The sequence below is a fragment of the Mirounga leonina genome, unplaced genomic scaffold (assembly GCF_011800145.1).
Source record: "Mirounga leonina isolate KUSES-001 unplaced genomic scaffold, KU_Mleo_1.0 Mir_125, whole genome shotgun sequence".
NCBI classification, from domain to species: Eukaryota; Metazoa; Chordata; class Mammalia; order Carnivora; family Phocidae; genus Mirounga; species Mirounga leonina.
In genome coordinates, this window is record NW_023270305.1 from 58942526 (window position 1) to 58956857 (window position 14332).

The 14332-nt window shown below is 38.8% G+C and overlaps 2 protein-coding genes across 13 annotated transcripts in view; one reads left to right on the top strand and one right to left on the bottom strand.

Annotated features, from left to right (window-relative positions):
• Positions 1 to 1665, bottom strand: part of ERLEC1 (endoplasmic reticulum lectin 1) — a 30428-nt gene extending 28763 nt beyond the window's left edge. For 5 of the 6 annotated variants that reach the window (XM_035001579.1, XM_035001578.1, XM_035001577.1 and 2 more), the window contains exon 1: positions 1057 to 1360. In XM_035001579.1, coding sequence (XP_034857470.1) covers positions 1057 to 1266 — 210 coding nt within the window. In that variant the 5' untranslated portion in view covers positions 1267 to 1360. Of the gene's footprint in view, positions 1 to 1056 lie in introns of all 6 variants that reach the window. The other variant, XM_035001575.1, reaches the window with a different exon arrangement.
• The window catches only part of ASB3 (ankyrin repeat and SOCS box containing 3), a 112914-nt gene continuing 100108 nt past the window's right edge, over positions 1527 to 14332 (top strand). For 3 of the 7 annotated variants that reach the window (XR_004678591.1, XR_004678592.1, XR_004678593.1), the window contains exon 1: positions 3935 to 4037. Coding sequence is in view for 2 of the 7 variants with exons in the window: in XM_035001569.1 (XP_034857460.1) it covers positions 3958 to 4037 (80 nt within the window). In the remaining 5 variants the exon portion in view is untranslated. Of the gene's footprint in view, positions 1602 to 1679; positions 1990 to 3823; positions 4038 to 14332 lie in introns of those variants that run through there. The other 4 variants (XM_035001573.1, XM_035001571.1, XM_035001569.1 and 1 more) reach the window with 4 other exon arrangements.

Here is a 14332-nt window from a genome sequence, read left to right on the forward strand (position 1 = left end):
TAGAGAAATAAACAAGTGTGAAATATTTGCAAAAACTAACATTTGTAAATAGAAAGCTGTTGTGGTAACCATAACATCTGTTGTCCTGCTAAATCTTGCTTTGACATCATGCTATCACTTATTCTCGTTTCAATGAAGTAGTAATAGAACAATATGGTAATAGAACAAAACAGTCATCCCAAATGGAATGACTACAGGTAACTGGAATAAGAATTTTAAAAAAGCTTTTGTATTTTCCAAGACTTCAGTTTGAAATAAATAAATTAACTACTACACGGTAAGCATCTTAAGTGCACAGTTTTTTATTGGCCTACAGTGGTAGGAAGACTTTTCAGCAGAGTACTTCCTAAAGACAGAGGATCGCAAATTTTCATTACTGTGAAGTTATAAAAATGTTCATCACTCTAGGAAAACGGATCACAGAATCTCATGTTCTGGGGTTTTAAATAACAGTCGTAATATCAGCACCCTAAAGGTTATTCTGAATAGAATGTCATTAACATCTCAAAGGCCAAATAACCCTCTCGGAAACAACTCTGAAGGAGAAAGAGCTGTGAGTATGTACATATACACGTGTGTGTATACAAGACAGAAATGACTAGTATGCGAGAGGGAACTCCTATCTGCAGTACAACCGGCTGTGTGGGTAGGGTGGTAATACTGAAGGAGAGAAGGCGGCTGGTGGAGGAAGACCTGCAGCTGACTCTCTAAAGAGAAGATAAATACCTGTGCCTGAGGTGATTCTAAGAAAGCTTCTTCCACGGGGTGGGAGTGTTGGTAAGCAATGTCTAACGAGACAAATTTAAAAGGCGGAGAGCAGGTGACCGCTGGATCCTCAATGCTTAGCATGGAGGGCACAACCACATAATGTGTTCGCTAAACACTTGCTGTATGAATGAATGAATGCGAGGTAAATGAACCTTTGGATTAGGGAAAGGAGGCATTCGCCTGCCGAGGTGGTTCTGGAGGAGAAAAGCGCAGGTACCGAGGGAAGGGGCCAAACCCTAGTGCTAGGAGGGAGAGAGAGATGGCTACAGGATTCGCGAGGGCACTGACCAGAGAGAACTCGGTGCCGGGCCAGTTGACTCGGAAAGGGATGTCATCGCTGAGCTGGGGGAGCGCTCGGCCGCCACCGGACGCCTCTAGGAGGCCGCAGAGGACCAATAACACCGGCCCGCCTGGGACCAGACTACGCGCGCCGCCTCCTCCTTCCTCCATCCTCCGCTGCCGATTTCTCCAGCCACCGCCACAACCTCCTCTGCCCATAGAGGAGAGGAGGGGGAGGAGGAGGAGGAGGCGGCGGGACTACTAAGCACCCAGGCAGCCCGGGGCCCAACCGCCGCCACGTCTCCTTCCGGAGAGCCGGGCAACGCCACCTCCACCCCCTTGGGACTCCCGCCACTGTTTCCGGGGCAGGCGGCATATCAACATCCGGGGCCACCAAGCCGTCCGCCTACGGAAGCCGGGACGCCGGTTGGCGGTCTCGTGGTGGTGGGTGGGGGGAGGGGAGAAATCGAACGTCGCGGCCTCCCGGGAGCTGACTCCGAAGACCTGGCCTCAGACCAGGCCTTTCCGCGCAGAAGTGACGGCACCGAGAACCGGTGAGTACGGGAGGCGGCGGTCGCTCCCTCCTGCCACCCGCGCGGCTCTCCAGCGGGTGGGCGGTGGCTTGGCCCGCAAGGGAGCGGGAAGAAGAGCGTGAACTCGGCGGGTGTAGTCATTAGGTGCCAAAATTCAGGGTGGCGCTAAGTGAGAAGTGGCGGTGTTCCTGACTTAGCTACCCTCCAGCTGCTTTTCTTTCTCCTTTTCTCCGCACGTAGCATCTGTACACTTCGTTTTTCCCGCTTGAAGCTCCTCTCCGCCTCTTCTCCCGTGGGCTGTGGTCATCTCAGTTCCTTGCAGCCACTGACTAACGCAGGGCGGAGTGCTCGTTCTCTGCAGCGCTGGCTTAGGGGATACCCGAGCTGAGGAATCCTGTCGTACCCCAGGGTAAGAATGCTGTGTTTCTCCGAGGTTGGTATGGACCGAGACTCCTCTTGGAGAGGGCAGCCCCTGCGTTTCCACCCGTGCGGCTTCCTCATCCCGGAGTTGACCTTATCGGATTGTTTTATCGGAGAAGCTGATAAGTTTCCTTACGTGAGGTTCGGGGCCAGGCGCATGGGAGGTTATGAATTCACCTGAGGTTAAGACACGTCTGACTGCGTTCAAAATAAGACAAGACGTTTTAAATTTCCCTCTCCCTTTTAAAGATGCCATTGTTTTCATTTCCAGTATAATGGATTATACAGTGGTAGTCCTAGAGCACCTAGAATTGTCTTTCTGGATGCGCTTAAAGCTGAACTCTCCCCTAACTCCTCGAATTTGAACTAAATCAAAAAGCAGGAAGGGCAGGCTTATTTTTCATCTTAAAAGTTTCTTTCTTCTTCTTCTTCTTTTTTTTTTTAAATATAAGGAATCCACAGTTTCAAAGAAAATTACTTTGGTCCAGCATTGAGGTGTTGTTTATTAATTTGTTTAGTACTTATTAGTGCTTGATATGTGCCGGACCAGTGGGTTTGGTAAAATGGCAAATAAATAGGTCTCTGCCCTCTGTCCCTCTTGGTCTAGCAAGGTAGATTACACAAAAATTGCAACCTATTGTGGTAATAAAATAGTAGTTAACATTTACTTAGCATTTATTGTGTGCTAGACACTAGTCTAAATACTTTATATATTTATGAAGCAGGTACTGTATATTATAGAGTAGAGGGATGTAAAAGTGGAGGTATAAAGAAGGAAGTGAGGAACTCTAGGGTTCAACAGGAAAGGCTTTCCAAGAGAGGTGACATTAGAACTGGGGTTTTAAGGATTTATAGGAGTTCAGGCAGATGGAGAAGTGCATTTGAAGCATAATTCTTCTTGATGATCCATTAGGACTTTTTGGTGTAGTCAGAGGACAGGACAGGATGCAATCATCAGCAGGAGATTGGTACGGTGGAGGGACAGAGGCAGTCAGTTCAGGGAACGTTGCATATGTTCTGAAGAAGTGTTTGAGCTTTATCCAATAGGTCAGAGTTATTGCAGACTTTTTGCATTGGAATCATCTGACGTGACTCCTGTTTCTCAAGTATACAAAGATTAATTCCAAATGGATTAAAGATTTAACTAATCACCCACAAAAAAGAGAAAAAATACAAGAAAATTTATTTAAGGGTATAATTAATCTTGGTGAGTAATATAGGAAATCCTTGTATCATCAAAGAAAAAGACATATTTGAGTAAATAAAAATGAAAAATACTTGTAAGGCGCTGGTTTAGTCTCTGAGGCTGTAATAATGGAATCTGGCTCAGTAGAGCTTATGTTCAAATAAGGGGGGTTACTTAAATAACAAATAAATAAGATACTTTCTGGTACTGGCAAATGCTGCTTAGAAACTCGGATTATATGAAAGAGAATACCTATGGAATGTGCTGCTTAGGTAGATGATCAGAGTAAACTTGTGTTAGGAAGTAACACTTGAGTGGTGACTTGAAATGATGAGGAAGAAGTCACACCAAAATTCCAGGCAGAGGTCCTGAGGCAGGGATGAGTGGTGTGTTGGACAGACAGAAGGAAGGCCCATGTGGCTAGAGATGTATGTTTGAGAGGCAGGAAGAGGACGACACAGGAGGGTGATAGGAAGGAGAGTGATAGGGTCTGATGCACATTCGTGAAGATCATTATGGCTGTTGTGTGGAAAATTGATTATAGGGGGTGTTATGGGCTGAATTGTGTTCCCCTAAAGGATATGTTGAAGTTCTAACCCCTGGAACCTCGTGAGTGTGAATTTATTTGGAAATAGGGTCTTTGCAGATGTAATCAAGTTAAGATGAAGTCATACTGAATTAGGGTGGGTCCTAATCTGCTGACTCGTGTCTTTATAATAAAGAGGGAAATTTGAACACAGACAAGACATACAGAGAGGCTACTGTGTGAAGATGGAGGGAGAGACTGGAGTATGCATCTGCAAGCTAGGGAACACTGAAGATTGCCAGCAACCACCACAAGTTAGGAAGAGGTAAGGAAGGATCCTCCCCTAGGGATTTCAGAGAGATCATCGCCCTGCTGACACCTTGATTTCAGACTTAAACCCTAGAACTGTGAAACAATACATTTCTGTTTTTTAAGCTACCTGGTTTGTAGTAATTTGTTTTGGCAGCCATAGGAAACTAATATAGGAGGCAAGGGTGGTAACAGGGAGACCAGTTAGGAAGCTGGTAACAATGGAGAATGGAGAGAAGTGGCCTGATTTGGAATACATTTTTCAGTAGAGCATCTTGAACTTGCTGGTGGATTAGATGTGGCAAAGATGAATTAATGATATCTAGATATTTTTTATGAGGAACTGGTGGTGCAGTTTACAGAAAGAGGGAAGAACAGAATGTGGACTGTTGGGAACCATGTGTTTTTGTTTGTTTGTTTCACTTTTTATTTTGAAATAATTTCAGATTTACATAAAAGTTGTAAGACTTGAACCCAGATTCCTCAGTTATTAACATTTTACCGAGTATGTGTTTTGATTACAATAATAATAATTTATGCATCAAGAGTTCTGTTTTGGACATATTAAGTTATAGAGACTGACATCCGAGTGGAGCTAACAAGTTGGCTAAATAAGTCTGAAGCTCAGTGGGGAGGTCAGGACTGGAGTTATAAATAAATATTATTGTTATCAGCATTAAAAAATGCCGCTAAGTATAGAGGTTATGTTAAAGGTTACCATGGAGGTTAAAGCCATGGTTCTGGCTGAGATCATCTCTGGAAAACAGATGAGGATAACAAAGGAAAGAAAAGGGCCATTGCAACATTAAATACTGAACAGCATTGAAGAGTTAACAAAATAGCCTGGAAGGTGTGCCCATTAAAGCAGAAAGAAAATCAGGGAACTGAGATAAAAAGAGAGTCAAGAGAAAGAAGTGTTTTAAGGAGGGAGTAACCAACTAGCTGAGTCAAATAAATGCTGCTGGGGAGTTGTATAAGTTGAGGATAAATTAGTAACCCCTGGATTTGGCAGTGTGGAGGAGGAGTAAAAGGAAAAAAGGCTTGATTGGATTGGATTGAAGTGGAGGGCTTGCTACGTTACACATTAAATTGAAAACAACGTGCTTTTGCATTTTAGCAGAGTATAGACCAGAGTTTCTCAGCCTTGGCACTATTGACATTTGGGCCAGATGATCCTATGTTGTGTGGGGCTGTGTTGGGCATTGTATGATGTTTAGTAGTATCCCTGGCATGTGGTCCACTCAGTGCTAGTAGAAATCCCTCCCTGCTCAGTAGTGACAACCAAAAATGTCTGCAGATACTGCCAAATGTCCCTTGGCAAGCAAAGCGGCCCGTGGTTGAGAACCACTGGTTTAGACTCTTAAATGAAAACTGTGAATATTCATGATAAATTTTTAGGTGATAGCTCACTGATTGAGAAGATTAGGGACAGGCAGGGGACCTTTCTAGCACTCCAAGAAATTAGCAATATAGTGAATACCTACTTTGCTTATAATACAGATGGTCCTGTTTGTATTGTATCTTTGATGATTCATAAGGCATTTAATCTTACCTTGCACTAATTTCATTATTATGCACATTGGTTATCATCATAGAGGATTTGGATGTAAATATGTAGAAGATTGTTCTGAATCTGTATTAAACCCATCATAGTCTAGAAGTTGTTATTTTGAAAAAATAGTCAACACTACTTCATTTAATAGTCTTTTACTTTTTCTCATATAAACATGGTACAGTATATGCGAGTTTAAATTTCAGTTATTTTAACTTTCTGATTCATCGATTACGGAAAAATTCCCCTTTATTTGGCAAAGCTACCCTTTTCTGCATATAAGGGAGTTAGTCTTAATGCAGCAATTTTCACTTAGTTGCAGACCTACAGATCCTGGGGAGGGATCAAGAAGGTTGTGCAGTTATTCATCTAACAAATATGGTTTGGAGGCACTGTCCTAAGTACTAAGGGTGCTATAAAAATGATGTAGATATAGATCAAGTCCATCAAAATGTTACCACCTAGAAAGGGAGGTAGGACTTGTATGTAACTATATTAAAAGTGAGAGGTATTGTTAGAGAAGTACTGTACAGATAAAGTATTGTGGACATTCAAAGGAGGGGGTGATTGCCTCTAGCAAGGGATGAGAGGAAGGAAGGGTAGAAACACTAAAGTAGTCCTGGCATTTGTATTGGACCTTAACAGATGGTAGGATTTGGATTTACAGGGCTGGGAAAGGCCTGTTTTAAGTGGATGAAAAAACATGAGCCCAAGACTTACTTAGATCAAAAGTAATTTGGTTTGAGTACAGGCAGGGAGCTTGCGAATGACAAAGGAATTTAAAATGTGACAAGGGTGACATTTCACCCTGGTGGGAAAAGGATGTAAAAATGATGCTAGTATAATTTGCTATCCATTTATAAGAAAACCAACTAGATCCCCTCTTCATAAAATACACAAAAACTGAACTGTAAATGAGTTAAATATATATATCTACATGAAGAGATGAGAATATTTGTATAACTGGAATAGAGATGACATTTTTTAGTAAGATAGGAAATCCAGATACTGTAAAAGGGAAAGATAGACCTGCTTTAATAAATGTTTTAAAATTAGTAATTTCTGTTAAAATTAAAAATGTGTAAACCTTTGGCCTAGTGATTTTACTTTTTGGATTTGCCCTGATACATAAGAATGTAGGTACAAAGATATTCATTGTGTCATTATCTGTAGTGGTGAAAAAAACTCCTGGGTATCTGATTTTTCAACAATAAGGCTATGGCTGAATAAATAATTATATATAAACTGTGCAACTGAATAGTGAGGTGGTTAGGAGCAGAGGCTTAGAAGTTAGCCCAGTTATATTCTGATCCCAGCTCTACCATCTAACCACATGTCTGATGTTGGGAATGTTTCTTAACCTCTTTAGAGCTCAGTTTTCTTATCCTTCAAATGAAGAAAATAACAAATGGTAAGATGTAAGAACTAATGATAATTCACTTTCTTTATTCTATTCATGTACCAGATGTTGTGTCCAGGCACTATTTTTTTTTTTTAATTTAAAAAAAAATTTTTTTTTTTATTTTTTTAAGATTTTATTTATTTGCGAGACAGAGAATGAGAGACAGAGAGCATGAGAGGGAGAGGGTCAGAGGGAGAAGCAGACTCCCTGCCGAGCAGGGAGCCCGATGTGGGACTCGATCCCGGAACTCCAGGATCATGACCTGAACCGAAGGCAGTCGCTTAACCAACTGAGCCACCCAGGCACCCCAGGCACTATTTTAAGCACTTAATAGATACAAACTTATTTAATTGATTTAGCCCTCCTAATAACCAAAAGGTAGGTTTTATTGTTTTCCCCATTTTACTGATGAGGAAACTGAGACACAAGTTAATACGATATTCTAATATAATTCACACACACGTAAAGTTAATATATTTATGCCACACTATAAAATATGACTGAATAAAACCAAAAATTTTTTTTCAGTTGAAATTTTTATGAATCACAAATGAGAACCAAACAGTTGGGCTTTAAGTTAAAAGTTACCCAAAATCTCTATATTGTTTCTCATTTAGACATAGAAAGGGCAAAACCAGTAAAAACAAAGCTCAGCTGAACAGCTGGTATGCACTCTGAGGTTGTGTAGCACTAATTACTCCAGAGGCTGCCTAAGAACATAATTGTCCTTTTCTCTTCATTTCCAGTACTGATTTTTTCCCCTCCAGTTCCTCCTTTGAATATAATTTACTCTGCAGTAATAAGAAAGGAGACATAAGAGAACTGGGATGCACATTTTGGGAAAAATAAAGGAAAATAAAAGCTTTTGGCCTTCAGACATTTTTTTGGTTAAAATATAACACAAACACAGGTGACAGAATGCCAGCAAATATACAGGTGCATGTCAATATTGTATGTGTTTCTCCGGCGTACAACAATACATATGTTGTATTCTTGCCAAACCTAAGAAAATAATCAAATCCCAAATGTGGCAACTTGTACAAGACCACTGGCCTGGACGTTGAAAAAAGTCAGTGACTAAGAAAAGGAGACTTTTTTTTTTAAAGAAGATAGTATTTTATTTTATTTTAACAAATTTTTTTTTTTTTTTAAGATTTTATTTATTTATCTGACAGAGAGAGACACAGCAAGAGAGGGAACACAAGCAGGGGGAGTGGGAGAGGGAGAAGCAAGCTTCCTGCCGAGCAGGGAGCCCAATGCGGGGCTCGATCCCAGGACTCTGGGGTCATGACCTGAGCCAAAGGCAGACGCTTAACAACTGGGCCACCCAGGCGCCCTGTATTTTATTTTATTTTAAAGGTTTCATTTATTTATTTGACAGAGAGATAGCGAGTGCAGGAACACAAGCAGGGGGAGTGGGAGAGGGAGAAGCAGGCTTCCCACTGAGCAGAGAGCCCAATGTGGGGCTCGATCCCAGGACCCTGGGATCATGACCTGAACTGAAGGCAGGTACTTAACGACTGAGCCACCTAGGCGCCCCAAGAAAAGGAGACTCTTGTATAACCTAAGATGTATACTACATTGCATCTTGGAAAAATGTCTATCATTTCAATTTTTACAATTTATTTACCTTTTTTCCCTTTCAGTGTCCAATCAGAGTTCATGCCTTTCATTCGATTGTTGTCTTAAAGTCTCTTTTAAACTGTAACAATCCCCCTTTGCCATCTATTTTAAGGCTCACTATTATTTTTTAGTACTACTAAGAAAGAAAGTAACTGCTGTCAGTTAAACTTATGACATGCCAGCGAGTGTGAGACTCCTCTCAATTTCAGAAGTCATAAAATGAGATAAATATATTAATGTACTATGGCAAATTGCCAAAGGCCATCACCCTGATCAGCAGTGGAACTGGATATCAGATTACAAGCAGTCTGGAAACTGAACCCATTCTTTTGGCCACTGCTCAATGCTATCGTTTTGTTATCAATGAATTATTACATGTAAGCCTTTTTTTTTTTTTTTTGCATAATGCCTCATATATATTAAGTATGTAATATGTGTTAGCTTTTATTATCATTTTCACTACTTCTGCAATCTACTATTACCACATGTTTATAATATCTACATTCTGTGATTTTATTCTGATCTTCTGTGCTGTTTATAGGTTGATTCTTAAATATTGAAAATCTATAAACTGTTTAAATATTATAATTATGCAAGTACTATTCACTTTAAAGCCCGGAGTTGTAATTGAAACTGCAGAGAAGGTAAGTGTATTAATCCTCTGCCACTTAAGGTGTCCTATTAGCTTCCTAATAATTCTGCTCTGTTTGCTAAAATGAATTGATTTTGTTCTTGAAGATACATTGAACTCTCAAACATCTTCTTCTAATATATACTGGTTGCTTTCCAAGTCTGTAGCATATCTATATTCTGGGGTTTCTTTGTATCACTCTTCTGGGTCAAGACTACTGTTTTGTGTTATTCTATGTCCTCCTTTATCTCAGATTTTTTCTCCACGTTGTTAGAGTATAACTAATTTCAAATAATATTTCCAGAAAGGATATTAAGCAGTAAATTTAATTTTCACAGGCCTCATATATCTGAAAATGCACTTATATTGCCTTCTCATTTAATTGTTTGGGAATGTAATTCATAGTTCAAAATCATTTTGTTTTGCTCAAGACTTTGAAGACATTGTTCCTTTGCCTCTTAGCCTCTATAGAATTTATCTGATGAGAAGCCTAATGCCAGTCTGGTTCTCTTTTTTCCGAAGTGATATGCTTTTTTATCTGGAAGATTTTATTAGACTTTTTTTCTTTATCGTTGGTTTTATGATATTTTATGAGAGTGTTTCTAGGTGTGGATACTTTCTCATGTGTCCTTCATGGCAGTCCATGAGTTCTGTTTGTTCACTTCTGGGAAATTTTCTTCTATTATTTCTCTCTCCATTTTCTCTGTCCTACTTGGAATTCCATTTAGAGAGATTCTTCCAAACTGAGAAAAAGGACAAAAAGAAAAAAAAAATTAAGTAATATGGAGGATCAATCAGTCAATTCCAGTGTAGTTAACATATGGTTATATTTGTTTCAGGTGTACTGCAGTTGCTCTTTTTTTCTTTTAAAGATTTATTTATTTTAGAGAGAGAGTGTGTGTATGCGTATGAGTGGGAGGAGAGGCAGGGGGAGAGAGAGAGAGAGAGAATCTCAAGCAGACTGACTCCCTGTTGAGTGCAGAGCCTGAAGCGGGGCTCAATCCCAAGACTCCAAGATCATGACCTGGGTGGAAACCAAGAGTCAGACGTTTAACTGAGCCACCCAGGCACACCTGCAGGTGCTCTTTTTTTAATGGATGCAGTGCCTTCATGAATTTCTTTTAGGATAGCACTTATAAATTTTAAACATTTATCTTCCGTTTCCAGAAATAGCTGTGTTTCCTTCAGGTCAGCTGTTAATTTTCATCCTTTTTTCTTGCGCTTTTGCTCTTCCTTAAAAAAAAAGAAATTAGTGATTCTTGAGCATGGTATCAATTGTTGGGCCTCACTTTAGGGTCCATGGATGAAATGTAGGAAAAGAACTGTGCCCTCCTCTCCCTCCAGCCTATGTCCAAATAAGGAAGGTTTTGTTAGGGAGTGTGAAGATGCTCTAATGCTTTCAGGGTAGATTGTTAAGAAAAACAAACATGTTTTAGCTAGAAACTGATACTGTTGCTGATAGACTTTCTATGTGTAAAGGAATGGGGTAAGAGGTTTGGGTGGGCTGTTCCATATGCATCTTTTAATCATCCTAATTTTATTAATTAATTAAGTAATTATTTTAAATCTTCCTATTTTTAATCCTACAGACCCCTCCTGCTTTCTCTTCTTGTTATTTCCAGGTTTGGTACTTCTCCAGGCTCTGCTGGCAGGAATGTCTTCTCCGTGGGTGTAGCCTTCTTGTGGGGCTCTTCATGTTTGTTTTAGACTGCAGTTTTTTCTGCACTGCCTAATCCCAAAATAATCCCATCTGTTTTCTCTCTTCTAGAATGGATGAATGCATTTTAGTGGAATTTTGGTAGGAAGTGTAGGAAAACGACTGTCCTTAGTTTGTCTTTTTTTTTTTTTAAGATTTTATTTATTTATTTGAGAGAGAGAGAATGAGAGAGAGTGAATACATGAGAGAGGGGAGGGTCAGAGGGAGAAGCAGACTCCCTGCCGAGCAGGGAGCCCGATGCGGGACTCGATCCAGGGACTCCAGGATCATGACCTGAGCCGAAGGCAGTTGCTTAACCAACTGAGCCACCCAGGCGCCCCTGTCCTTAGTTTGTCTTATACAGAGTAGATAATTCATAGATATTTGTTGAATAAATCAGTTAATGCTATTGAGAAAATTGGGCAAAGGATACTTTTGTTGAAATTTAAAAAATTATGACTGTACGGTATGGGTAATTAAATGAATCCTTTTTCTTTTATCATATTTTTTTTATCCCTTTAATTTATCCTGTTTCAGGAAAGAATCTCATTGAGGTTAAAACTTACCAGTGGAGGTACAAAATGAGAAAGCTGCCTTTTCTCACAATTTTTTTTTTTTTTCAATTAGGAGCCTTAATTCCATTTTGTTCCTTTTTCATGTTTAGCACAGTGCTTGGTATGTTGTAAGTATTCAGTAAATGGTAGTTGTTACTATGTTTAACTTAAACTCTTTTTGTCTCTCATTTTCATCATCTAAGAAAATGGGGATTAATATATGTATCAACAGAATAGATTTTGGTATATATAGTATTTGCTACATAAGGTTTATTATTCTTTGATCCATGAACAACTGTTTATTTTTTTCTATGAGGCTTTCTCTGATCTTATTAGTTCGAATTAATAATTTGCTGTTCTGTATCCTGCTTGTATTTTTTTGTCACAGCCTTTATGCTAAATAACATTGATTTGCTTCGTTGTATGTCTTTCCACCAAATGTACTCTTTTTATCTTGGTAGTCTTAGTGCATAGTTACTGCTTGACACGTTATCACAAGTCCCTCATTTTTGCTGGGTCTTAATGGATGAGGAGGATGGGGTGACTGGAGCATGAGGTGGGGTACATTAGTAGGAAGTGAAATGTGACAAATATGCTGACACCATATTATAAAAGTTGAATACCAGATTAAAGAATTTGAAATTTGTTTAGTATGCTGTGGGAGGCATTTTTGATTATTGACCAGATTAGTTTGATATTTTAGAAACATAATTCTCATTGCAGAGTAGAGAATGTATTAGAAAGAAGAAAAGAGATTGGAGGTAAGGAGAAGATGTAAGAAACTCTGGCTCTTGCTATATTATAAGGTTCCCATTTTAGCTGAGAAATCTTCCAGCTTGTACTTGAAGGATGGGTCTTACCATCATGTAATATTTCAAGCCACATCACAGATCGGTTCCAGTGCTTCCCTGCTAACTTTTCTTTGACTTGTTATTAAGAAATGTTATATAGAAAAAGAAATGTTACATGAGTTTTTAGTAAAATAAAGTTTAAAATTTTGTGTATATTGGGAAAATATCATTTTCTCTAAAAGCTTGCAAATTGATGCGTATCTTAAACCTGTTTGTTCTATTTTCTGTTCTAACAATTGTTCAACATTTAATGTGTGTCATGTGTAGGGAGGTAATGTGGGACAAAATTTTTCTCCTTGGGGAAAGAGATAAATTCTGTTTTTAGTATGCTAAGTTTCAGGTGCTTGTGTAGCTCAACTGGAGGTACCTTACATATAAGACATAGAGTCATAAAGAATTTGAGAAAGATTGGAAATTTTCTCAATGAAGATGGTAACTGAAACCTAGGACGTGGTGAGTTTGTGTATTTGATAAAAAATCTAAGATGTAAATACGGTGAAATATTCTGCTCTTTTGGCCTTAGTGAAATGAGATATTTGCTTACTAGTGTCTGGTGCATCAGCGTTGTAAAGGATGAAACCAAGATCTTTGGGTTAAATCAGGGAAAGAGTCATTGGAGACCGGAGACTACACTGATTCTGTGAGTACAGCAAGAGCAAAGGTAGACTGGAAGGGCATTAAGAGGAGTTGATAGAGGGGCGCCTGGTTGGCTCAGTTGTTAAGCGTCTGCCTTCGGCTCAGGTCATGATCCCAGGGTCCTGGGATTGAGCCCCGCGTCAGGCTTCCTGCTCCGCGGGAAGCCTGCTTCTCCCTCTCCCACTCCCCCTGCTTGTGTTGCCTCTCTCGCTGTGTCTGTCTCTGTCAAAAAAAAAAAAAAAAAAAAGAGGAGTTGTTAGAGAAGTAGAACATTGTAGTGAAAAAATTCTGTGAAGGATAGTAAAGTTGGAAGAATAAAAGAAATTTTAGGGGTAAGTGGTGGTTTTTCCAGTTACAGGATGTATGTATATATGTTGTCAAACTTTTTATAAAGACAAGAAGTTTTAGTACAATTAAATGAAACCACCAAGAAATTAGTGCTGAATATATGTTATAGAAACGGAAAATGAACCTTAAGAAGAATGAAAAAAACCCTGAAATTCAATAAAGCTTATTTTCATCATATAATCTTGACATACAGAAGAATAATTTTAGTAGTTGTTGCTTGAGAAGTTAAAATTCTTTGAAAAGTAGCCACAGGGTTAAAAAAAATCATCCCACTAATCCTTGAGTTTCTAATACATGCTTAGGGTGAATTTATTTTAAGGCTTTAGAAATACATAAAAATAGATTGTTGAGAGCTGAATAAATACATAGAAAATATAGTCACAGTATCCTTTGGTGAGAAAAGATAAGCATAATTGGAATATTTGATATGTAGATTTTAACATGATGTGATGAGAGGGAATTTTAAGTGCATCCATCATTTGACTGACTTTGAAAGAATCAGGGATGGTAAATTATAGGAGTATGGTGCATTGATATTCACAATTGTTCCAAAGTTATAATTTAAAAGCTATGTATCCATGGAAAAGAGAAATCTAATATAATGGAACGAAATGTTGACTATAAAGTGTTTGAAAAATTTCTAATAGACCAAATGTGGTTCTTAAATTATAGGCATGATTGTAATCATTATGAATCTCAAAGAGATGCTAAACCCATATACTCTGGATATATAATGTAAAGTAATACTAGGTAATATTATTACATCAGGTATTGCATAATGCTTTACAAATGTTAAAATTAAACGAGCACCTTCAAGATGTAAAATAATACACATTTCAGGTATTTTATTAGTAGAAAATGAAAAGAAATTCCTTTTTAAGATGAAATGCATATCCTATAGACAGTGGCTAAATTTTTAAAGTCCATCTTAAAGAAATGGGTCACATTCATACTTTCAGATATTCGGAGTTGACATCACAAACCTTTGTTTCCTTAACTGGTAGCCTTTTATCTATGG